General features: G+C 40.4%; 1 protein-coding gene across 6 annotated transcripts in view; it reads right to left on the bottom strand.

The window, feature by feature from the left end:
• Positions 1–26,534, bottom strand: part of LOC127569594 (uncharacterized) — a 113,300-nt gene that overhangs the window by 80,680 nt on the left and 6,086 nt on the right. For 2 of the 6 annotated variants that reach the window (XM_052014369.1, XM_052014373.1), the window contains exons 1-4: positions 17,146–18,522; positions 13,034–13,255; positions 11,453–11,526; positions 8,488–8,613 (exon numbers count right to left, since the gene is read on the bottom strand). In XM_052014369.1, the coding sequence (XP_051870329.1) occupies positions 8,488–8,613; positions 11,453–11,526; positions 13,034–13,255; positions 17,146–17,341 (618 nt within the window). In that variant the 5' untranslated portion in view covers positions 17,342–18,522. Of the gene's footprint in view, positions 1–3,265; positions 3,404–3,855; positions 4,077–8,487; positions 8,614–11,452; positions 11,527–13,033; positions 13,256–17,145; positions 18,523–18,827; positions 18,895–26,534 lie in introns of those variants that run through there. The other 4 variants (XM_052014370.1, XM_052014371.1, XM_052014372.1 and 1 more) reach the window with 4 other exon arrangements.

Raw genomic sequence — 26,534 nt, 5'->3', positions numbered from 1 at the left:
TAGAAAAGATGAAGTCGACGTACAAGATTCTTGTCTTCATTAGCCAGGGCATGGACTATGAGAGCAAAGAGGTCTTGGTACAACTTTATAAAACATTGGTTAAGACACAGCTGGTTTATTCTTTCTTTTTCAATCTTTTTATTAGTTTTCAAATTAATACAGATTGATATATAGCATCAATATTTATACATGTAATACAAAGAGATCAGGATAACAATCATAGCATATAATCATATAGAACAATAAAATATAAAAAAAATCTGTAGATCCAATGATCTCTTAGTAAATGAATATAATATAAAAGAAAGGAAAGAAAAAGATTTATTATATAAATTTAAAAGAAAACCCAAATCAATAAAAAAAATTATAAACAATATAAACTAAACAAAAAAAACTTTTTAAAAGAAAAACAAACAACAAAAAAAAGAAAAAAAACTGGGCTAAAATTTCTCATTAGAAACAGAGCAATATTATGTTGTCAAGTCCGTTCCTCCAAGTTGGAAGATTATTGAAAGGGGATCTACATCATGTGAAAATATTGAATAAATGGACTCCAAATATCTTCAAATTTAAGCGAAGGCTCAACAGTACCACTCCTAATTTTTTCCAAGTTTAACCATGATATAGTTTGAGAAAACCATCGAAAAGTAGTAGGGGGTATTGGATCCTTCCATTTAAGCAAAATGGATCATTTGGCCATTAATGTAACAAAAGCAATCATACGGTTAGCAGAAGCAGATAAATGGCCAGACTCTATCCTTGGTAATCCAAAAATTGCAGTGATAGGGTGAGGTTGTAAATCAATCTTCAATACGTTTGAAATAATGTTAAAAATATCTTTCCAATATTTTTCCAGAAGAGAACAGGACCAAAACATATGTGTCAAAGAAGCCACATTCGATTTACATCTATCACATATAGGATTTATATGGTTATAGAAACGAGCTAACTTATCTTTGGACATATGGGTCCTGTGGACTACCTTAAACTGTATCAACGAGTGTCTGGCACACATGACACAGCTGGTTTATTGTGTGCATTTCTGGTCACTACACTAATTGAAGGATGTGATAGAATGGAGTGGGTGCAAGCTGGTTTTGTTTTCTTTGGAGCAGAGGAAGATTAAGTGGAGATCTGATAGAGATATTCAAAATTATGAGAAGCATAAATAGGGTAGATGGCAAGAAGCTTCCTCAGGCCAGAGGTGTCTGAGACCAAAAACACAAGCTTAAGGTGAGTAGTGAGGTTCAGAGGAGATCTGAGGAAGAATTTTAGTTTGTTAGGCCATATCTGGAGAATTGCATTCAGTTTTGGTCATCTCATTATAGGAAGGATGAGGAGACTTTGGAGTGGGTGCAGAAGAGGTTCACCAGGATGTTGCCTGAATTAGAGGGCATGTGCTCTATAGAGAGGTTAGACAAACTTGGGTTGTTTTGTCTGGAGCAGTGAAGGTTGAGGGGAGACCATGCAGAAGTTTATAAGATTATGAGAGGCATAGAGTAGACAGCGGTATCTTTTTCCCAGGATTGAAATGTCTAATACTAGAGGGCATGCATTTAAGTGAGAGGGATAAGTTCAAAGGAGATGAGCTGGTCAAGTTTTTTTTACACAAAGAGTGGTGGGTGCCTGGAATGTGCTACTAGGGCTGGTGGTAGGGGCAAATATGATAGCGGCATTTAAGAGGCTCTTGGATAGGCACATGAATGTGCAGAGAATGGAGGGATATGGACATTGTGTAGGGAGAAGTTAGTTTAGTTAGGCATCTAATTACTAGCTTAATTAGTTTAGCAAAACATGGTGGGCCAAAGGGCCTATTCCTGTGCTGTACTGTTTTATGTTCTATCATTTTTCACCCAAGGTTGTTTGCACTCTGTAGGAGAAGGAGGAGAGTACTCTCACAACATTTCAGAAAAATCTGGACGAGCACTTGCATTTCCAAGACATAGTAGGCTGGAGAAGTGCTGGGGAATTGGATTAATATGGATAGGTACCTGATGATCAGCATGGACATGGATGGAGGGGAGTGGGGGAGGGGAGTGGGCGGATGGGAGGTGCTGAAGGGCTTTTTTATGTGCTGTATGACTTTGACTCTGCATAGATAGCACCTGAAGCTGGGATCAAACCCAGACTGCTGAGATGTGAGCAGCAGCATTTGCTACTGTGTTATCCTACGCAGCACTCACATGCCTCTTTGGGCTCTCCTTCAGTTCTTGGACATCTGAATGAATCACAATGCTTTCCACTTCCTTCATTCCTAAATGTTCTGTGACGAAGAAACACTTTCTCCCAGACAATTTCACAATCTCTGCTATTTTTCACCCACCATGCTGTACAGAATGTTGGATTTTGGGGAATGTGGACTCCTAATTTGTTTCTGTTTTCAGTCTATTCCTTTTCTCCTTGTCTAGTCTCTTCCTACTGATATCCATGACACCCTGGGTGCCCTCTGCCATCTGATATTTTAAGCTCCCTAGTCCTTACTTCATCTGGTGAGGTGCACTTTCTTTTCTCCAGTTATTATGTTTGCCATGGCTGTTTCTGTAGTGATCCCACTTGGTGTGCTGCATAAAATGGAGCTATAGTACATGAAATTAAAGCAGAAGAGACATGCCTAAAGAATCCCAAGGAGGAAGGGAAGAAGGGCTCTTGTCCCCAGACTCTATCCTCCACCTCTTCACTATGGGCATCAAATCCCTCTACACCTCCATACCAGACCAGGGTGGCATGAGGGCCCTTCACTTCTTCCTTGAATGGAGGCCCAACCAGTTTCCCAGAACCACTACCCTCCATTGCCTGGTTGAACTTGTTCTCACATTGAATAACTTCTCAGTTAATTCCAGTTACTTTTTCTTAATCTAAGGTGTAGCTATGGGAACCCATGTGAACCCAAGTTGCACCCTACTTTCTGTAAAGACTCCATCCCATTCTCTCAATTTCTCCACCTCTGTTGCATCATTTTTGATGTCAGAAGTATGATTCTGAGATGCAATCCTTTTTCCTTAGATGTATTACCACAAGGCACATTATCCCTTCCTCCCTCATTATTCCAAAGTGATTACTCCTTTTGTAATTCCCTGGTTCATCCATCTCCATCAACACCCTTCCTACAGCACTTTCCCATGCAACCACGGGCGATGCAGTGCCAGCCCTTTTATCTCTTTCCATCACACCAAAAAAGAAACCCAAACATTCCTTTCAAATACAGCAATGAGTCACTTGCACTTTTTCCGATTGAATGTTCACAATGTGGTCTCCTCTGCATGAGAGAAATCTTACACTTCCATTCAGTTTGCAGGGATAATCCTGAGTTTCCAGCTGCTTGTCACTTTGATTCTCATCCCATTCCCACTCTGACATTTCTGTCTTTGAGCTCTTACACCTTCCAACGAACACCTGAAGTAAGCTAGAGGAACAGCATTTCATCTTCTACTAAGCATGTTGCAGACTCAACACTTAATTCAATAATTTCAGATAACCAGAATTTCCATGGTTGTTTCAGAACTGGACAGCTCCAATGTAAGGTCACCAACCTGCAACATTAACTCCATTTTTCTCTCTTGACAGATGCTGTTTGACCTGTTAGGTACTTATAGTATTTTCTTTTACTTCATATTTTCAGCAATTGTTGTGTTCCAGTCTTTTTTACCCCTCCCTTCCCTGTTCTCATTGTTCTCCCTATATTTACACCTCCTCCAGAAATATCAGATGTGACTAACAATCTTTCACAATTTGCATTATTTCTGTTTGTTTTGGTCTGCACCCAATCACAGCCATTTATTTGTTTTACTACCCCCACCCCATCTTCTGCTCCTTAAAATACGCTTGTTTTCTAATTTTTCCTGGTTCTGATGAAAGTTGATAAAAACTAACTAAAATATTAATTTTGTTTCTCCCTCCATAGATGCTACATTTCCAGCATTTTCTGTTTTTATAATAAAGGTTCCTGTACTTGCTCCAAGGAGTGCATCTGAATGTTGCAAAAACAGCCACAGTTGCCAGGAGTCTAGTGTAGGGAGCCATTATTGTTCAAGTTGAAATTCTGGTGTATGCATCTCTCAGTGCCCTGCGGTACATCCCTGAAAAGGTTGGATCCTTCATTGTCTTTCATAGCATGCTTCACATCATTACCATGAAGAAGGTGCAGGCAAATCTGCATCAAAAATTCTATAATTCAAGATAATCCAACCAAGAGGGGCAAAGAGTTATACTGTAAAAGCAGTATGGTCATCACTGATAAAATCCAAGCATGCCATGATAAACCACGTGACTTTTTAAAGATAATAAATTAAAGGAGTCCTTTATGCAGAGACAAAAATAAGACTAATACAAGAATGCAATTTTATCACTGCTACCAATCCATCTATTTCACCAGCCTGACTTTATCATCTTGAAGTCATTACTACATTCCTCACAGTTAAATACATCTGTTTGTGTAATCTGAGAATTTGGAAATTATGCCCTATACCCCCAATCCAAATCATTTAAAATGTTAAGAACAGCAGTGGTTCCAGTACCAGCTCCTGGGGAACTCTACTGTATACTTCCCTCTGGTCTGGGAAATCAACCTTTCACTACTACTGCCTGCTTCCTGTTACTTGGCTAATTTCGTATCCATACTTTCATTCTACGGGTTTCATCTTGAAAACAATAAAGGGATTTGCTAGACCTTTTCAGAGGCTATTTCACAGTCATTAGCTTGGCAGCAGCACCACTTTCCTTAATTAACTTCAACAACTGTGCCTCCACAGCCTCTGTGGATAGAGAATTCTAGATTCACTACTCTCTAGGTGAAGGTATTTCTTTTTATCTCAGTCCCGAAAAGCTGATTTCTTTATTTGACACTGTGACCCCTGGTTCTATTTGTTTCAACCCGAGGAAACATCATCCCCGCATTAAAACCGTCAATCCCTATAAGAATTCCTCTGGCTCCCTTCCCCCAGCTTGATGACCTCTCCTCTCCTCTCCCATCCTTTATTCCATGCTCCACTGCCCTCTCCTGCCAGAATCCTTCTTCTTCAGCCCTTGGCCTCTTCTACCTATCACCTCTCAGCTTATTACATCTTCTCCCCCTCCCCCACCCACTACCTCCCCCCCTCACCTGGACTCACCTATCACCTGATCTCACCTATCCCCTGCCTGCGTATACTCCTCCTCCTCCCCCTCCCCCCCCACCTTCTTATTCTGGCTTCTGCCCTCTTCCTTCCCAGTCCTGATGAAGGGTCTTGGCCCGAAACGTCAACTGTTTATTTCCCTCCATAGATGCTGCCTGACCTGCCGAGTTCCTCCAGTACTTTTTCTGTATTGCCTGTAAGAATTCTATTTGTTTGAATGAGATCATCTCTCATTCTTCTGAACTCTCTAGGGGTAATAAACACCGGTCTTGTCAGCCACATCCCAAAAATGAATAAATATAAAACAAATAATATAATTCTAAAGGTGGTTCAACAATGTAGAGACCTGACTGTCGATGTGCACACGTTTGAGGGTGACAGGATAGGTTAATATATGGATTAAAAAAGCTTACAAGATCCTGGGCTTGAGATGACCATCAGAAACAAGGAGGTAAGGTTGAACCTTTACTAAACAATAGTTCAGTGGCAACTGGAGTATTGTGTCCAGTACTGGTCACCACTCTGTAGGAAGTAGATAAAGACTATAGAGAGAGTTCAGAAAAGACTTAGTAGTATGGTTGTGGGAATGAGAGGCTTCAGTTACCTGTATAGACGGAGAGGCTGACGGTGTTCTTTTTTTGAACAGATAGAGCAGAGCTGAGAAATGTTAAAAATCATCAAGAAATGAGATAGAGTATAAAAGAGAAACTGTTTCCCTTGATAGTAAAGTTGGCGAATTTAAAATGACTGGCAAAAATCAATGGTGACAAGTGGAAAAACTTCTTTGCATTTTGAGCAGTTGTGATCTTGAAATCACTGCCCAATGGAAGATAAATCAAACATCTCTTTCGAATGGTTACATGATAGATACTTGAGAGAGAGAGAAAAAAAAATCAGAACTTCGAGGAAAGAGTGGAGAATGTGACTGATTATACTGCTCTTGTAGAGAGCTAGCATGAGCTCAATGGGCGAAGTGCCCCCTTTCCATGTTGTACTGATTCTATGAACACTTAACAGGCATAAATATAGAAAACTGCCAATGCAGTGCTCATGGCATCACATTTGTCATGCAACACTTTGACAACTAAGGAAATATGCCTAAGTACTTAAATACTCTGACAGCATGAATGGAGTTCTCAGCTGAATGAAGAAAGATAAAAAGTCAGCTGTAAGAAGACTTGCACCAATACACTACTATGTTAAGCTATTTGCCAACTGCAGTTCATCATTTACTCTATATTTCACAAAGTGCCCCTGTGCACTTGGAAAGCAAGGCTATTTGGAAGATGTGTCATCATAAGGAAAGATGTCTATCAATTGCAGCTTTAAACAGAGAGCAATATATTGCTAAGACACCTGAGATACCACAAGATGAACTCCAAGTCATGCTGTCAAAAGTGATTTCCCTCCTGTGTGAAACATGTATGCCTTTGCTGAAACAAGGTCCATATCATCTGATGTGACGTGTACTTTGGTAGCAGTATCACTGTAGGTATGGAAGGAAACTGACCTGAAATTGTGTGTTCATTTAGCCATAATCACAACACACTCATCTCGCTGACACATCCTAGGTCAATCACAACCATGGAATAAAAGAAATGTGATCATCAAAAGGACTCATGTCCAACACCCGTTTCAAGTCCATATCCATGACTCAAGCAGCATAACCCATTAAAATGGAAAATTATAATTTTATAATCAAATCAATTTTCATTTTTTTTTATTTGTTTTATGGGATCTGGGTATGGCAAGGCCAGCATTTGTTGCCCAACCCAATTCCTTTTGAGAAGATGGTGGTGAGTCACCATCTTGAATGACTGCTGTCCTTCTAGTGACGGTATTCCCATAATGTTGTTGGATGGGGAGTTCCAGGATTTAGACCCAGTGACAATGCAGATATATTTCCAAGTCATGATGTGTGACTTGGAGGAAAACTTGCAGGCAGTGGTTGTCCCTTGTGCCTGCTACCCTTGTCTTTCTTGGTGGTAGAGGCCATAGGTTTGAGAAGTGCTGTCAGAGAAGCTAGGTAAGTAACTGCAGTGGATGACAGGTAGTACACACTACAGCAACTGTGCACCAGTGGAGGATGGAATCAATGTTTAGGATGATGATGGGATGCCAGTCATGGGCTGCTTAGCCCTGAATGATGCCAAGCTTCTTGAAAGTTGTTGAGCTGTACTCATTTAGGCAATGTATTCCATAACATTCCTGACTTGTGCCTTGCAGATGGGGTTTCAAGAGGTGAAATACTTATCCTCTGACTGCTATTTATGTGGTTGGTCCAGGTGAGTTTCTGGTTAATGGTGACCCACACCTCCAGAATATTGATGGTGGGAGACTCAAAGATGGTGATGCCACTGAATGTAAATTGTAGGTGATTAGCTTCTCTCTTGTTGAAGATGATCACTGCCTGGTGCTTCTGCAGTGTGAACGTTATTTCCCACATATCAGCACATACGTCAATACTGTCTCAGTCTTGCTGCATGCAGGGACAGGCTGCTTCATTTGTTGTGGTGTTAAGGATAGAATTAAACATTGTGCAATCATCAAAGGAGGTCAGTTAAAAATGTTTAGTCCAGCTCTCCTTAGGAATTCCTGCAGTGACGCCCTAGGGCTGGGATGACTGACCTCCAGCAATCACAATCTTTCATTCCATTTGCCATTGTTCTGTTCAACTTTCCATCTGATCTGTACCATGCTGTAGCTTTAGACGACCTTCTACAATTCCACCAATTTCCGTATCATCTGCAAATTCACTTATCATGCCTCCTATGTTCCCATCCAAGTCATTAATGTATATCACCAAAATGAAAGATCTCAGCACCGATCCCTGCAGTAAACCACTAGTCAGAGGTTTCCAATCACAAAAACAACCCCCCACTATCACTTTCTGCCTCCAATTACTAAGTTAATTTTGGATCCAATTTGCCAGCCTGCTCTAGATCCCGTGGGCTCTAACCTTTTGGACCAGCCTACTCTGTTGGACCTAGTCAAAGACCTTAGTCAAAGTCCATATAGAGAAAACCTATCAGACTTCCATCATCAATATGCTTAGTTACTCCTTCAAAAAATTCAACTTCTCTTGGTTGAATTACATTGTCACATTTTCTGCTTACCTAGCAGACTATTGATATTTTCCCACAAGTTGCAGCTTCCTCCCTCATATCAAATATATGTCCATTTACTGAATCATCATTTTTAATCATGGCTTCCATATTTACGTCTTAATTACTGAAGTAAACTAATAGTAAAACATGCTTAGGAAAATACATTTATTACATTAAAAGAATGATGTTATGTTATTATGTTATTTCAATTAATTTTTCTGGTGAACTTTAATTTGGTTAAAGTTTCCCTTAAAAATATATTGACTCACAGGTAAACTGTATCCTTGATTGATGTTCAGTGTTCTCCAGTACTCGACATGTACATTTGTGACAAATGATGCAATCAGTGCTGCTGTGCCACCAACTAAGAACACTACTCCATTTCCAGCATAGTCCTTTGAAAACAAAATGGATCAAAAGATACTGTATGCTGAGATATTTACAGAATAATCATTTCACAATTCCCTCAAATATGAAAAAAACAAAAACATTGGAAACCTGTTTTCTTGATATAATGGCAAAAGGGGGTTAGGCTATGTTGTGGAGCCAGAGACATCTGAAATTCCATGTCTGGGCAATATTGGACTTTTTGATAGGAGTCCTCAACCTGATTTGAATAGGCGACAGTACCACGAAAACTTAGCCTGCAAGGACAATTGATAGGAAGCAGAATGTTGATGTGGCAGCAGGTCTCTAAGAGCTGTAGCTTGCTATTAAAGAAAACATTGATATGGTACCTTATTATATCATTCAATACAAGTGAACAGCACTGGTACTTTTAATTTTATGAGGTTAAAGTTGGGTCCTTTCCATTGGAGAAAAACTTTTTATTAACATTTAATAAATGGAATAACACAGAATAGATAGCAGTGTTTTTAACAGTGGAAATGTTAAAACAGTGTTTTTAGATTAAGAGTACATATTTCTTCATCACATCCACTGTGATGAAGTGCTTTGAGAGGTTGGTCATGGCTAGACCACCTCCTGCCTGAGCAAGGACCTGGACCTGCTGCAATTTGCCTACTGCTACAACAGGTCTACAGTGAACGCAATCTCACTGGCTCTCCACTTGGCTTTACAGCACCTAGACAGCTGCTGTTTATTGATGTTCAACACTGTCATCCCCTCAGTACTAATCAAGCTTCAAAACCTGGGCCTCTGTATCTCCTTCTGCAATCTCACTGGCTCTCCACTTGGCTTTACAGCACCTAGACAGCTGCTGTTTATTGATGTTCAACACTGTCATCCCCTCAGTACTAATCAAGCTTCAAAACCTGGGCCTCTGTATCTCCCTCTGCAACTGGATCCTCGACTTCCTTATCGGGAGACCACAGTCAGCGTGGATCGGTAATAATATCTCCTCCTTGCTGACAATCAACACAGGTGCACCTGAAGGATGTGTGCCCACTGCTCTACTCTCTCTATACGTGATTGTTTGGCTGGACACAGCTCAAATGCCACCTATAAATTCACCAATGACAGCACTGTTGTTGGCAGAATATCGGATGGCAATGAAGAGGTGTACAGGAGCGAGATATATCGCCTGGTTGAGATAGGTCGCAACAACAACCTCGCACTCAACCTCAGCAAGACCAAGGAAATGATTGTGGACTTCAGGAAGGGGAAGTCGGGAGAACACATCAGTCTCCGTTGAGGGGTCAGCGGTGGAAAAGGGTGAGTAGCTTCAAGTTACTGGGTGTCAACATCTCAGAGGACTTATCTTGGGTCCAACACATTGATGCAATCATGAAGAAGAAATGCCAGTGGCTCTACTTCATTAGGAGTTTGAGGAGATTTGGTACGTCACCAAAGACTTTTGCAAATTTCTACAGATGTATGGTGAGAGCATTCTGAGTGGTTGCATCACCACCTAGTATGGAGACTCCAATGTGCAGGATCGAAAGAGGCTGCAGAGGGTCATAGACTCAGCCAGCTCCATCATGTGCACAACTTTCGCACCAGCGAGGACATCTTCAAGTGGCGGTGCCTCAAGAAGGTGGTATCCATCATTAAGGACCTTCACTACCTGGGGCATGCCTGCTTCACATTACTATCATCGGGGAGGAAGTACAGGAAACTGAAGATCCTCACTCAACTTTTCAGAAATAGCTTCTTCCCCTCTGCCATCAGATTTCTGAACGGTTCGTGAATCCATGAACACTAGCTCGTTATTCCTCTTTTGCACTGTTTATTTATTGTTGTAACTTGCAGTAATTTTTATGTCTTGTCCTGTATTGCTGACGCAGAACAACAAATTTCATGACATATGTCAGTGATAATAAACCTTATTCTGATTTTCAATGACTGCTGCTGCTTTACCGAAAAGTGCAATCGAAACTCAAGTAAATTAAGTCAAAGAATTTAAGAGATTGACAGCAAAGGCAAGACAAACTTCTCAACTGAAGCAGCAGCTTCCAGAGTTAGTGGCTGAGGCAGAACTCAAGTGAATGATAACGGTTAGACTAGACTGCTGGAAATAGCATAAGGGGTTGAAGAAATACAGGAAAAGGGTGAGTAAATATGATTAGAACTATTTGCTTTGGCGGAAGATAAATGTAAACATGGATTAGTTTGATCAAATGTTACAATTTCTATCTTTCTGCTGCACCAACAGAAGTTGTCTTATTCACGGCAATAGAAAATCACCTAACTAAAGAAAGGTGACAGTGATAATGATGGGAAATCATCAATTCAATGCACATTTCCCAATCCCTGTGTTGCTCCAAACAAGGAACAGGGTTTCTAGTATCAGGATAACTACAATTGGTCATTTTGTCCATATTTATTATGGATCCTATCAACCATGATGCCAAGCCTAGATAGCAAATGCTGCAAATTCTGGATAATCCAATTTCAAGTAAAATTAACATTTATTGCCCAACATCAGCAAAATGTTTACTGGTTATTATCTCATTGTTGTTTGGATGATCCTGTTGTCTGCAAATTGGAAGCCATATTTCCTATATTATAATAGTGAGTTCACTTCAAAAGCTCATCATTGGCTATTAAGCAATTGGGAATTTCTAACTTTGTGAGAAGCATAAGTTCAACATTTCTTTCTTTATAAATGCTTAAATGTTGACTCGTAATGTAAAATTTGTTAACCAAAGTTCTCACATTACAGTTAAAAAATGGCTCCAGAATTTTATTTAATTCAAAACATAGTTTTCTAATTTGCATGTAACCTATCAATTCTGTGCACATAAACATTTTAAGATTTAGAATTTTACTCACCTGAACTGGAAGATACATATAAAAAAGACCAGATTGATTCCAAAAGAAACGCGAAACAATTGGATACACAAACCCTGTAACAGATCACAATTTAAAAATAAACTAAACTTCAAAGTATTTACAAGAAAGTATTTTCCTTTAATTCAGAACACTCCAGAATTTGAAGAAGAAACAGCAGATATTCAGCAGACAGCCCCAGCTCTCAGATTATGTAAACTCCTTCCCTTATCTTAGGACTCAATACTTTCTGATCACTCTGGGATAGGTGTTCCTAAAGGTATGCCATCAGCCATTAACAAAAATGGATTTTACCCATGTCATTATCAGTAATAAATGCTCAATCAGTCATTTGGTTACTCATAGATGCACCAGGTTATGAACAGGGACATTGTGTGTATTGGGCAACATATTTATCACATTTCCATCTCAATAAGATGCAATCATTAAAATATACAGTATGTTCCCTCAGGGGTGCAGTTAAATAGGCAACAGGGCACTAAACTAGCACCCATGTAAAACAGAATACCATTTGTTATCCAAGAAGCTGTATAGCTTCATTAGTACACCATGTTCTTCCTTTAATTTTTTTTTATATCATTCTTTTCTGGTCCTTATCTCTTCCAAAGCCTCTGAAAACCCTTGTAAATAGTTATAATTAACGTCAATGCTTTATAAGGACCAAAACAGTACTTTTACACATACAGAGCCAGCTGCTTTAAAACTTGACAGTTGGCTAAATTCTGAACATTCTCCATTGAGCTGGCTGTTAACTTAAGTTCACTGTTCTGTGGGATATTAAGCCAATTTGTCAAATAAGCTGACCCAATAAAACTGGCACATTCATCTCAGTGCAGATTTTTCCAGTCATATGAAATGTTAATAAAAACAATGATTAGCTTCATTTTAGAGAAAAGCAAGATGATATACATCTAAAATTAGATTTTTAGTTTAATAATATATACAAAACATCATTCTTTATGCTGACAGGTATAATTTTTAATTCATTTTCAGGTTCTGGATGTTGCTGGCCAGTATTAATTACTAATACCTGATTGCCCATTAGAAGGTTGTGATGAGCTGCCTTCTTGAACAGCTACATTCCTTATGGCAAATGTATTCCTATAGGGGGAGGGAGTTCTACAAGATAGACTGACCCGTCTAATGGTCTGACCCGTCTAACAGTCTGACCCGTTTTTGCATTTAAATGGTTGGTTTAGTTGAGTTTCTAGTCTATGATAGCCACCCCCAGGATAATAAGGTTGGAGACTCGACAACGGTAAATTTGAATGAAATCTTCAATCTGAAATATTAACATTTTTCTTTCTCCACAGATATTGCCTAACCTGCTGAGTGATTCCAGCAATTTCTGTTTTTCTCTCTGGTAACTTAACTGCCATGCCAACACTGTTTCCTCTTTTTACGTAACTCTTCTCAGAGTGCAATAAGTAGATGTAATTTATATATGCAAGGTATTGAGGTATTGATCTTAGGCTCTGCTGGATTATTTAAAATGTACATTCAACATAATGTCAATAGTAGATTAAAGCATTAATAAATCCATAATGATAAAAATTGCTATACCTGCTAACATGTAGCTTGACATAATGTAACCAATTGGCTCTGTCCTTTGGGTAATGGTTCCAGATACAATCGTAGTTACAATAGCACATCTTGCATAATTATAAAAGAAGTGTGAGAAGTTTACATTGCCAGAAGTAAAGAAGTTCTTATTTCCAATAATTCTTTCTCGGTCGCCAAAAGCAAAGGCATAGCCATGTATCCAGTAGGCAAGTAAACACACAACTAGAAAGAATTAAATCTTCCTGTTAACAAATTTTTGACCTCTGTACACAGAAATAGTGACTACAGTGATTGAAAATATACATTCTTCTCAAGTCACACTCAACTATTTTTTTTAAAGAGTCACATAAATTATGACTTTCTTTTGTTCAACTTCACATAATTTAGTGGAATTCTTTCAAGTTACACACAATTCTGCCACTATAGCATCCCAATTAATTATTAGATATTTCCCACTTATTTGCAGAGGATGGAGAAAGCTACCTACTCTAATGGCACATATTTTTTTTATATTTTATTTACAGCGTGGTAACAGGCCCTTCCGGCCCAACGAGTCCGCACTGCCCATTTTAAACCCAAATTAACCTACCCGTATGTCTCTTGCAATATGGGAGGAAACCGGAGCACCCGGAGGAAACCCATGCAGACACAGGAGAACGTACAAACTCCTTACAGACAGCTGCGGGAATCGAACCCCGATCTCTGGCGCTGTATAAACCCAGTGCTATGCCTCACACAATTTTGGATTTTATGCCTTTTTCAATGTTATTCACCATTTTATTTGTTAAAAATGTTGTTGTTCAATGCATGTGAGTGAAAAATGGATATTAAAATATAACCGGGGATAAAGTATTAGATATAAAAATATTTTGCTGTCTGATTTATCAGAAGTTTCCAACTTCCAGATTAGATTGTGACTATTTTGTTCATCATACAACTCTTTGGTGGCTTTCACTATGTACCACAGGATATTCATACTTCTTTGCTTTTAATGGAGAAAGTTCAAGCAGGTGGGCCAGCAGCATAGCAACCAACACCTGAACCAGCATCTGGACCTCTCTCACAAGAAAATGGGTGAAGGAGCTGAGACCACACCCAGTAAAGAGAAACTTTCTTGAGGAACATTGAAGGTGGAAATTGTCCTTTATTAGACATTCTGACAATAGACATCTGCAGCTTTATGTGCCTGCTGCCTACTGGACCTTGAAGGTCCACTATGTAAGCCACAAGTTCCCTGAATTGTAACTCTACTGTCCTTACAGAGCATTCTCCTAGTAGTGCAAGCAGAGCTGGTGAAAGGCTACTATTCCCAATGACAGAAGGAGGGGTTCCCTTGAGATCATTATGCTCAAAGGATTCTGGGAGCTCAAACACAAGTGCACCACAGACAAATGTTGGTGAGGGATAGCATTGCCCAGTTTGCAACATTAAAGCAAATTGTATCCATTCATTCTGCTTGGGCAAGCCATCATTCTCCCAATGCACATAATTTGGCCTACGGAGTGATGTCCAAGGCTATTTGCTCTGTCAGTCAGAGATGATGACAGAAAATCTTTTCATCTCTTCCTCACCATTGTCTGCTAGGTGAGAGTCAATGATAATTTTTGAGCAGTTAAGTAGGCTTGCATTTATGATGGATGTGGTCAGTAGTGTAAAAGAGGCAGAATTATCAAAGGAAACTATAAGGAACATAGAGGGATTTGCTTGTGATCAGGTAAGAAGCGAAGGGAACACATGGAGCATTCTCAAAAGCAGCAGGTGAGAAGGGAATATTGCAAATGTATGTTGTTAGGACAGCAATAAGCATTTGGAATAAGCAAGAAGTGTTTGCTGTGTCATGGTGATTGGGATATGAGGAGTGCTAATAATTTAAAGTATTGTGGGAGGGGTGATAATCTGTTGATAGAGCTGAAGAGGTGTTTTGGTGTCTTTTGCTTCTCTTGGGAAAGTTGTGAATCATTTCCTACATTGAATTCAAATTTTGGAATGATCTTGTCGGCAACAATCTTCTCAAAGAAATGGAGAGGGAACCACATGACTCACCTTCAGAGTCAAATAATTTTCTAGTTATTAACTGGAAAATGCAAGTGGGTGAACCAACCTTTCTTTTAGTTAGGAAATGCACTGGAAATTGTGTGTGGTCCCGTGGATAGGCTACCTAATTATACAGACAACAGGAAACATAGCTCGAGCTTCAAATGTTAATGAGAATTTATTTACTGCACATTGCTGATTTTTACACTGTTTTTCTTTCCCCATCAACTATTACTCTAGAATTCAAAAATGAATAAATTTCTCACACTAAATTTGTACTTGTCATGCAAAACAATGGTAGTGTTATATTAATGACATTACCTTCACAGCTTGCCAACAAAACACTCTGTACATATAGTTTGAATGAAAATTGCCTATAATTTTAAGTAAGAAATACAAATTAGTGTAATAGCGTAAGACAGGACCTGGCGGAAGTAGACTGAGAGCAGCTGTTAGAGGGGAAAACAACATCCAGTAAGTGGGAGGCATTTAAGAGAGATAAAAAGTAAGAGTTAAGAGTTAGCATGTCCCTGTAAAGGGTAAGAAGCAAAGATGGTAAGTTTAGGGAACCTTGATTAACAAAGGATATTGAAAATTTCATCAGGGTAAAGAAGATAGTGTATGCCAGGTATAGGAAACTGATATTGAACGAGTCCTTTGAGGTTTATAGGGGATATAGGAGAGAAGTTAAGAAAGAAATTGGGAGGATAAAAAGGGGACCCAAGGTGACCTTGGCAATTAGGATTAAGGAGAACCATAAAACATTTTATAAATATATTAGATGCAAGAAGGTGGCTAATGAAGAAGCAAGTTCCCTCTGGGACCAAAGCGGTAATCTATATGTGGAACCAGTAGATATGAGCAAGGTCCTAAATTAATACTTCTCATCAGTATTCACCAGGAAGGAGGATGTGAAGGCTGGAGAGTTAAATGAGGGGGTTGCTGATATTCTGGAGCACGTCAGAAAGGAGGAGGTGTTAGAAATATTGATGCACATTAGGGTGGATAAATCCCCAGGCTCTGACGGGATCTCTCCCAGGATGCTAGGGAAGCAAGGGGGGAGATTGCTGGGGCTCTGATGGAGATTTTTGCACTAATATTAGCCACAGGTGAGATACCAGAACACTGGGGAACAGCTAATGTTGTCCCCTTGTTCAAAAGGGCAGTAAGGATATAAGCATATAAGCTATATGCTAGTGAGCCTTGCATCAGATTCTGAGGGACAGGATTTATGTTCACTTGGAAAGGCAGGGACTGATTAGGAGTCAGCATGGCTTTATGCAGATGGAATTCTGTCACACAAGTCTGATTCAGTTTTTTTTGAGGAGGTAACTTAGAAAATTGATGAAAATAGAGTGGTAGACATGGTTTACATGCACTTCAGTAAGGCTTTTGACAAGATCCCACATGGCAGGCTGGTCCAGAAGGTTAAGACAGAAGGGATCCACAGCTTGTTGGCAAACTGGATCCAAATTTGGCCTGGCGATAGAAAGCAGAAGGTAGTGGGGATGGGTGTTTTTCTGACGGGAAGTTTGTAGCAAGTGCTGTACTGCAGGGTTCAGTACCAGGATCTACAGGTATGTTTTTTGTAATATATATGTAAATGACTTGGATGAGAATACAGGTGGTCTTATTAGTAAAAGAATTGGTGGAGTCATAGATAACGAAGAAGGTTGTCTATAAGTATACAGCAGGACATAGATCAGCTGGAAAATTCAGTGGAGTGATGGCAGATAGAACTTAAATGTGAGGTAATGTACTTTGGGAAGTAAATTCTGGTGGACATATAGAATAATGGCAGAGACCTTAAGACCAATAACATACAGAGAACCTGGGGTGCAAGTCCATAGCTCACTGAATGATGTTATAAACCTCTAGAAAGTTACCCCTCAGCCTCACTTCCTCCAGGGAAAACTTGCCTAGCCTATCCAGTCCCTCCTCATAACTCAAGCCCTCCAGTCCCAGCAACATCCTTGTGAATTATTTCTGTTTAATGTTTTCTATGAAAATATCAAACCACAACACATATCATATCATCAAAATAAGAAAGCTTGGTACTTTAATTAGAAGACACTCACATGTATCTACCACATTTTTAAATATAATAGCAAGAGTGCTTTGTCCTGGTAATCTCCCAGTTTGGTAGCAAATCATCCCAACTTTCATAACTGAAAAAAAGTTGTAAAAGAAATTTAATTTTACCCTAACAATATCAATACTGTCATTCAATAGTTTTGAAAGACTGTAGAGTTTAACAAAGGCTAGATCTGACATGGCTTGAAGATGCCCTAGAGTAAGGCAATGAGTAACTTGATTAAGTTTTATAAGGCTCTGCACGGCAGGCTGCTATGGAAAGTTAGATCACATGGGATCAAGGGAGAGCTAGCTAATTCGATACACAATTGGCTTGATGGCAAGAAGCAGAGGGTGATGGTGGAAGGCTGTTTTTCAGACTGGAGGCCGGTGATTAGTGGTGTTCCCCACGTGTCAGTGCTAGGCCTACTGATATTTGTTATCTATGTCAATGATTTGGATGAGAATGTACAAGGCATGGTCAGTAAGTTTGCAGATGACACTAAAACAGGTGGTGTCATTGACAGTGGTTATCAGGATTTACAGAGGGATCTTGATCAGCTGGGTAAGTGGGCCAAGGAGTGGAAAATGGAGATTAATTTGGATAAATGCGAGGTGTTGCATTTTAGGAAGACAAATCAAGGTAGGGCATTCACACTGTACTGTAGGGCCCTGGGGAGTGTTGGAGAACAAAGCAATCTAGGAGTACAAGTACATGATTCCCTGAAAGTGGTGGAGGTGGTTTTTGGCACGCTGGCCTTCATTAGTCAGGGCAATGAGTATAGAAGTTGGGATGTTACGTTGCAGTTGTACAAGGCGTTGGCGAGGCCACATTTGGAATATTGTGTTCAGTTTTGGTCAATCTGCTATACGAAAGATGCCATTAAGTTGGAAAGAGTGCAGAGAAGACTTATGAGGATGTTGCCGGGGTTCAAGGAACTGAGTTATGAAGAGAGATTGAGACATTTTGCAGTGAAGCATAGGAGAATAAGGGGTGATCTTATAGAGGTGTATCATGAGGGGCATAGATAGGTTCAATGTGCACAATCTTTTTCCTAGGTTGGAGTATCAAAAACTAGAGGGCTGAGGTTTAAGGTGAGATTTAATAGGAACCTTAGGGGCAACTTTTTCACCAAGAGTGGTCAGTATGTGGAATGGGCTTCCACAGGAAGTGGTTGAGGCAGATACATTAACAATATTTAAAAGTTATTGAATAGGAAAGGTTTAAAGGGATATGGGCCAAACGTGAGCAAATGAGACTACCTTAGATAGGAATCTTGGTCAGCATGGACCAGTTGGGCTGATCCATGCCTGTTTCCATGTTGTATGACTCTATGACATAGTGAAGTCCAGGCTCAATTCCTGATGAGTACTTAACTAATAGGCCAGTGGGGCACTAAGAGTAACTCACCAATGCCACATAATAATTTATAGTAGCCAAATAACATACCAACCAGCACACCTTTGGGATTTGGGAGTAAACCAGAACACCTGGGGAAAACTCACATGGTTGCAGGGTGAATGTGCAAATACCATATAAACAGCACCAGAGGCCAGAATCAAATCCACATCACAGGAGCAATGATACTCCCTCACTTTTTACAAATGAGAGATTGTTACTGTTTGGATCCCTGTTTCTACAGGATACATGGAATTTTCTTTGTGCTGCTCATGTCCCTTTGATCACCTTTTTGATACATTGATGACAGTGGTGTCATTTCCTGGTTATCACCAACCCTCCTTCAAATTCAAATGACCTTGACTTTTCCTGGTCTTGTCCACCTCCATTTCTCAGTATGAGTCCCATCATCTTATTGACTCACACTTGATATCTTGATTTTTCCCTCCAATCTTCTTCCTACAAAGATTAAGTTTCATTCTTCCAGTTTACCTTTCTCCACCCCATTTATTCTGATGACATGACTTTCCAATCCAGCACTTCTAAGTCTTCTTATCAAAGTAATCCTCTTCCCTGAAATTGACAGATTCTTCAACTGCATATATCCCCTTTCTTTCAATTCTGATCTCATCCGTTTCCATTTTCTGCTAGAACCACGTGTTTGACCTTCCACCCTCCCTGTGGTTCCACATTCAATGAATCATCCTCCACCAGACCAATCTTCTCTTCTCTTTTCAGCATTCTGTATGACAAATGCTAGGCCATGAGCTTTGGATAACACTTCCAATAAAGCCCACAAGCATTACTCATGGTTTCCAGTTATTTGTTTCTAATTAATTAATTGTTCTCCTTAGACAGTCCCTCAGGATCACAGATGATTTGATTTTGCTCCAGTTCTGTGGGTTCTGAGGTGAATAATGGCCAATGTGAGACCCATGGGTGGGGATGTTGGCCTGGGAGAGAACACTGACATCGCTTCACTTATCCTGACAGTTTATTTAGAGCATTTAGCAGAGACAACGTTGAAGGTTTCATTCCAGTGCTTTGGGGTATCTGCTGCAAGTAATCCAAGTTGCAGAAACATAAACAAGGTCAGGAGTTGCCAGACAGACATGAGCTTTGTGCTGAGTTTGAGTTCTTGGTCTTCAAATGTTCTTTCTCTCAGACAGCCGAAGGCAATGATGAATTTGATCATTGCCATCTGCCTTTGCTGAGAGGTGACTACCGAGACATGGGACAAAAACAAAATGCTGGAAACTCTTAGCAGGTCAGGCAGCATCTGTGGAAAGAGAAACAGAGTTAACATGTCAGGTCAAAGGCCTTTCATCAGAACCTTGAGATGCTAATTCTGACAAAGGATTTTGTTTCTGATTCCACAGATGCTGCCTGATCTGCTGAGTGCCTTAAGCATATCCTGTTTTCATTTCAGACTTCCAGCATCTGCACATTTTATTGTGCAAAGTGGGAGGCAGTCCAAGTTTTCCAGGATCTGGTAGTGAATCTTTATCATGCGAGGGCAGGGTTGTACAGATTGGTACAATTTTATTTTGTGAATGTTAACTGCAGTGTTCAACATCTCATTTGCTTCAATAGTGAGAGCTACATGCAAGGCCAGAATTTATTGTTCAACCCTAACTGACTTTGGCAAGATGGTTCTGAGATGCCTTTATAAATTGCCACAGTCCTACAGTTGAAAGTACTCCTGCAATGTTACTTGAAGAGGTTCACTATTTAGACTCAGAGTCAATGAATGCATACTCTGGTAAGTATATCCTTTCTTAGGCAAGGACTTTAGATAAAACTATTTACAGTTCCCCAGGCACAGTCTCCCAACGTCCTATACAATAGAAGTAAGACAAGTTTATTCTTGTAGTCATATCCTTTGGCAATATAGAATAAATGGAAGGCGGTTGCTAATAAGATGAATGTCAAGAGTGATCAGGATAAATGCAGGACTGGATAAATACAGGACTGGAAAAGTATAATGACTTCACATTGAACATAGAACAGTACAGCACAGAACAGGCCCTTCGGCTCACAATGTTGTGCCGACATAGCTAATCCCTCCTACCTACAGAATGCCCATATCCCTCTATTTTCCTCTCATTCATGTGCCCATCCAAGCCCCTCTTAAAAGCCCCAATGAATTTGCCTCTACCACTATCAGGCAATGCATTCCAGGCATCCACCACTCTCTCAGTAAAAAATGTACCCCTCATGTCTGTTCTGAATCTACCCCCTCACCTTAAATGCACACCCTCTGGTATTGGATCGCTCAAGAATGGGAAGAAGATAGCTTGTCCACCCTATCTATGCCCCTCATAATTTTATACACTTCCAACAGATCACCCCTCAGCCTCCGTCACTCCAGAGAAAAGAGCCCAAGTTTGTCCAGCTTCTCCTGATAGCACATGCCTTCTAATCCAGGCAGTATCCTAGTAAACCGCCTCTGCATCTTCTGTAAAGCCTATATTCTAAATGCGGCCTAACCAGAGTTCTATAGAGATGCATCATAACTTCTTGACTCCTATACTCAATACTTCGATTAATAAATGCAAGCATTCCATAAGCCTTCTTAACCACCCTATCTACCTGTGTAGCCACTTTCAGTGAGTCATGGACTTGCACCGAAAGGTCTCTCTGCTCTTCAACACTGTTAAGGGTCTTGCCCTTAAGAGTGTACAGCCTCTTGACATTAGTCCTACCAAGGTGCAACACCTCACATTTATCCGGATTAAACTCCATCTGCCATTTCTCTGCCCACATCTGCAACTGATCTATACCTAATCCATCTCCAGTCTTCTACATTATTCACAACTCCACCAATCTTGGTATTGTCTGCAAACTTACCAACCCATCCATCAACATACTCATCCAGGTCATTTATGTACATCTCAAAGAGCAGAGGTCCCAGCACAGATCCCTGCGGAACACCACTAATCACAGGCCTCCAGCCCGAATAAGTCCCTTCAACCACCACCCTTTGTCTTCCACGGGCAAGCCAGTTCTGGATCCACACAACCAATTCTCCACTGACCCTATGCATCTGAACTTTCTTGATTAACTGATTATGAGAGACCTTGGCAAATGCCTTACTGAAGTCCATATAGATGACATCCACAGCTCTACCTTCATCAATCTCTCTCGTCACCCTGTCAAAAAACTCAACCAGGTTAGTAAGACACGACCTGCCCTGCACAAAGCCGTGCTGGCTTTCCCTAATCAAGCCATTGGATTCCACATGCTCGTATATCCTATCTCCAAGAATTTTCTCCAGCAATTTCCCTGCAACTGACATGAGACTCACCAGTCTATAGTTCCCCAGATTTTCCCTTGTTCCTTTCTTAAAAAGAGGAACAACATTAGCCACTCTCCAGTCCTCCAGGACCTCACCCGTGGTCAAAGAGGACACAAAGACACTGGTCAAGGCTCCAGCAATTTCCTTTCTCGCCTCTCTCAGTAACCTGGGGTATATCCCATCAGGCCCCGGGGACTTATCCACCTTAATACTGTTTAGGAGACCTAACACTACCTCCTCCTTGACCTCTAAATGTCCTAACATGTTTACACCCTCAGTTCCAATTTCTGTGTCCTGCAAGTCCCTTTCCTGGGTAAGTACTGAAGAGAAATACTCATTCAGAACCTCACTTACATCCCCTGCATCCAAACATAGATTCCCTTCTTTGTCCTTAAGTGATCCTACCTTTCCCTCGTTATCCTCTTATTCCTGAAGTAGGTATAGAATGCCTTTGGATTCTCCTTAATCCTACTTGCTAAGGACTTTTCATGGCCCCTCCTGGCTTTCCTAACTCCTTTCATGAGTTCATTTCTAGCTTCTTTATAGTCCTTACGTGCTCTGTCAGAACTTCCAAAGTTCTGCATACTTGTCCTTTCTCTTCTTGACTAAGTTCATTACTTCTCTGGACATCCAAGCTTCCCTTATTTTCCCATTCATGTCCTTCCTTCTAATTGGGACATATCTGTCCTGTACCTATCTATTTGATCCTTAAACACTTTCTACATGCTTGACGTGGACTTGCCAGCAAAATGGTGTTCGCAGTTTACTCTACCTAGTTCCTGCCTTATGCCTTCATAATTAGCCCTGCTCCAATTTAAAACCCTCCCGCTAGCCCCATACCTATCCTTATCTCTAGCTATCCTGAAAGTTAATGAGCTGTGGTTACTGTTCCCCAATTGCTTACCCACTGATAGGTGAGTCACCTGGCCAGGTTCATTACCCAACATCAGGTCCAGAATAGCCTCTCCCCTTGTTGGACTGTCAACATATTGATTTAGGAACCCCTCCTGGATACGCCTAACAAATTCTGCCCCACCTAACCCCTTGCTCTAAAATGGTCCCAATTTATATCAGGAAGTTGAAGTTTCCCATGACCACAACCCTGTAATTTTTACACATTTCCCTAAATCTGTTTGCATATCCGTTCCTCAATGTCCTGGTGGCTACTGGGAGGTCTATAGTACACTCCCAAGAGAGTGATTGCGCCCTTCCTATTCCTGAGTTCTACCCAAATAGACTCTGTATCTGAGCCCTCCATTATGTCTTGTCGGAGTGCAGCTGATATATTATCTCTAATTGGCATTGCAACTCTTCCCCCTCTTTTAACCCCCTCTCTATTCTTCCTAAAACTTCAAAACCGTGGTACATCGATCACCCTCCCTCAAACAAGTCTCTATAATGGCGACAACATCATAGTTCCATGTACTGATCCATGCTCAGTTCATCACTCTTGCCCATAATACTCCAAGCATTAAAGTACAAACACTTCAAACCATTCATCCCATCACATCTGTTATCAGGAATCTGCCTAATACTACATTCCCTGACATCAGCCATCCTGCCTGTTCCCTCACTTACTGACTTGTTTTCCCGGTTCCCATGCCCCTGCGAAGAATGTGTGGTCAAGGTCACTGAAGACATCGAAACATTCCATTTACCAACAAATGCACTACTAGGCTTACACATGCTCCCATTACTAACCTAATAATAAAACCTAATAATAATCACAATCAGTCATAACTCACATCTATGTTTCATATGTTCCACCTTAACTCACAAGCTTACCAATACCCCAAAATTCACATCTACATTTTCACACTTTTCTAACTTTAAGTTACAGCATGCATATTATGTTGCTAACATACTATCCCATCTCATCCATTAGATGGAAAACAATTGTTGCCAACAACAGCAGTAATAAGAAACTATCCATATCCAGCAGCCGGCTGTTATTGCAGAACATCCAATAGAATCTGTTGCCATCATTAATGCAAACATTATTGAAAGTGACAGCATGTTCATATCTAATCCACCTTCCTGTATTTCACTTTCCCCTCATCCCATAATCTTTTCTGATTTACAGATGTTGACAATGAGATCCTGCACTTCTCACATCCCCTCCTTATGATCCTACCCTTGTATCTTTCTCCTTGCACAAAGCCAAGAACTTCAAGCTTGCAAGGCCCCTTACTGCTGAATAGTATGTCAACCTGTAGGAATATTGTCATCATTTGATCTTACCATCATAGTCAGCAGCTCAGGTACTGGCACTCCAGTTACTGTGGAGAATACTTTCGATTTACGATTTGCATATGGTAAATCACTGGCTAGTAATATGTCGTGATTAAATATACAGATATGGTGTAGAAAGGTCTTGTATGTGTAAACTGGATAATGAGATGATCAGTGGGAAGTAAAGTGACATTTTAAGTGCAACTGAATGAAGATTTTTTTTAGTTAACGGGATGTGGCCACTGCTGGCAGATTAACATTTCATGATGGAAATCAAAAAAATTGCAAATGCTGTAAATCTGAAATAAAAGCCGAAAATGCTAGAAATCCTCAGCAGGTCAGGCAGCATGTGGGGAAAGAGAAACAGAATTAATGTTTCAGGTTGACCTTTGAACTGAAATGTTAATTCTGCTTCTCTTTCCACAGCCGCTGCCTGACACGTGGAGTGTTTCCAGCATTTTCTTTTTTTAAAAAACATTTCACAATCATCCCTCACAGCCCTTTGGAAGATAATGGGAGCTGCCTTCATGAACCACTGTTGTGCTTGTGGTACAGTAACTTCCATTGTGCTGTTAGAGCTATTATCCCAGTAACTAGAAAGCACGGATATATTTCTAAGTTTCCATACTGGAAAAAAACTTGCAAGTGATGATGTACCATACAATCGCTACTCTTTGGTGATAGAAGTTGTGGGTTTACTAGTTGTAGTCAAATTTTTGACAAGTTGCTGATGGTACAAATAAAAACAAGAATGTTCAGGATGGTGGAAGGATATACCAATTAAACAAGATGCTTTGTCCAGGATGATGTCAAACTTCTTAAGTGTAGTTGAAACTTCACTCACCTGGTCAAATGAAAAATATTCTTTGGTGGAGCTGCATTCATCCAGGCAAGTGGAGAACATTCCACTGTTCTTCTGACTTCCATCTTGTAAATAAGGCGGCAGTAATAGCCACCTTACTCCAAGGCACATCAAACTGGCTACTCGATTACACTGTGGGTGATAATATGGCCTTTATTACGTCCACTTCCCCTCCTCTGTATAGGCTCCGACTGGGAGTAAGGAATGAATAGGTTTCATATCCAAGACATTATCCTTTTTTTTAAAATTGTCACAGGATAGAGGTATCATGGAAATTCCCAGAGTACTGTTCACCAACCATGGAAGGAATTTAAGAGGAAAAGCTCCCAAACTATCTGTAGTAATGTTGGCCTATAATTTCCTAGTTTATCCCTATCGCCTTCTTAAACAATCCTCCAGTCTTCTGGGACTACACCTGTGGCTACAGAGGATAACAAGATCTCTGTCAATTCCCCAGCAATCTCCTCACTTGTCTCCCTCAGTATCCTGGAATAGAATTCATCAGGCTTTGGGGAGTTATCCACCTTAATGTTCTTCAAAAGACCCAACACCACCTCCTCCTTAATATCAACGCGCCTTAAAATATCAACTTAACCCTCCTGGATCTCACTATCATCTATGTCCTTCTCCTTGGTGTATACCTTTGCAAAGTACTCATTTAGGACCTCCTCCACTTACTCTGGCTCCAGGCATAGATTCCCTTTTTTGTCCTCATGTGGATGTAACCTTTTGCTAGCCACCCTTGTTTTCGATATGTACAAAATACCTTGAGATCATCCTTAATCCTACTTGCCAAAAGTCACTTCATGGCCCCATGCAGCCCTCCCAATTCTTTGTTTAAGTTCTTTTTGTCTTCCTTTATATTCCTCAAGGGCTTTGTCTGATTTCAGCTTCCTAAACCTTAAATATTCTTCCTTTTTCTTTTTGACTAAGCTAACAATAATTCGTCACCCAAAACCTCTCCTTATAGCTAATATTTTCTAATCCAGGCAACATCCTGGTGAACCTCTTCTGCACCCTCTCTAAAGCCTCCATATCCTTCCTGTAGTGTGGTGACGAATGAGGGATAAATATTGACCACAATACTGTAACCTCATGGGAGAGGGTAAAAGGACAAATGTCTATTTGCCTAATTGAAGGAGAAGGAAACAGGAAGAAAAAAAAAACAATATTTCATGGGGAGAGGAAGGTACACCTTAGCCTTACCAGGGCATGGTGCAACATAGCTGCAGGAGAAAGTGGCTAGACCACCGTAGCCCTTGGAGGGAGTCAGAAAAAATAACCCCAAAAGGGATAGGAGAAGGCCCCCTGTGACTGAGCAGGCTAGGAAGAATTTAAATAGAACCAGGAGCAGGCTATTTGGCCTTTTGTGCCTGCTCCACCCTTCAATGAGATTATGGTTGATCTTTTAATGCCATATTCCAGCACTTCCTTAATACCTTTAAAAAAATCCATTCATTGAGTCCTTAACACACAGAGCCTCCATAGGCCTCTTGGGTAGAGAGTTCCAAAAATTCACTAACAACTGGGTAAAAAAATCTTTTCAATTCTGTCGTAAATGGTCGATTCCTTATTCTGAACCAATAACCCTGATTCTAGAAAG

Source organism: Pristis pectinata, chromosome 4 (genome assembly GCF_009764475.1).
Source record: "Pristis pectinata isolate sPriPec2 chromosome 4, sPriPec2.1.pri, whole genome shotgun sequence".
In the NCBI taxonomy this organism is placed as follows: domain Eukaryota; kingdom Metazoa; phylum Chordata; class Chondrichthyes; order Rhinopristiformes; family Pristidae; genus Pristis; species Pristis pectinata.
The sequence above is the reverse complement of the archived record's forward strand: the minus strand, read 5'-3'. Positions and strand labels throughout refer to the sequence as shown.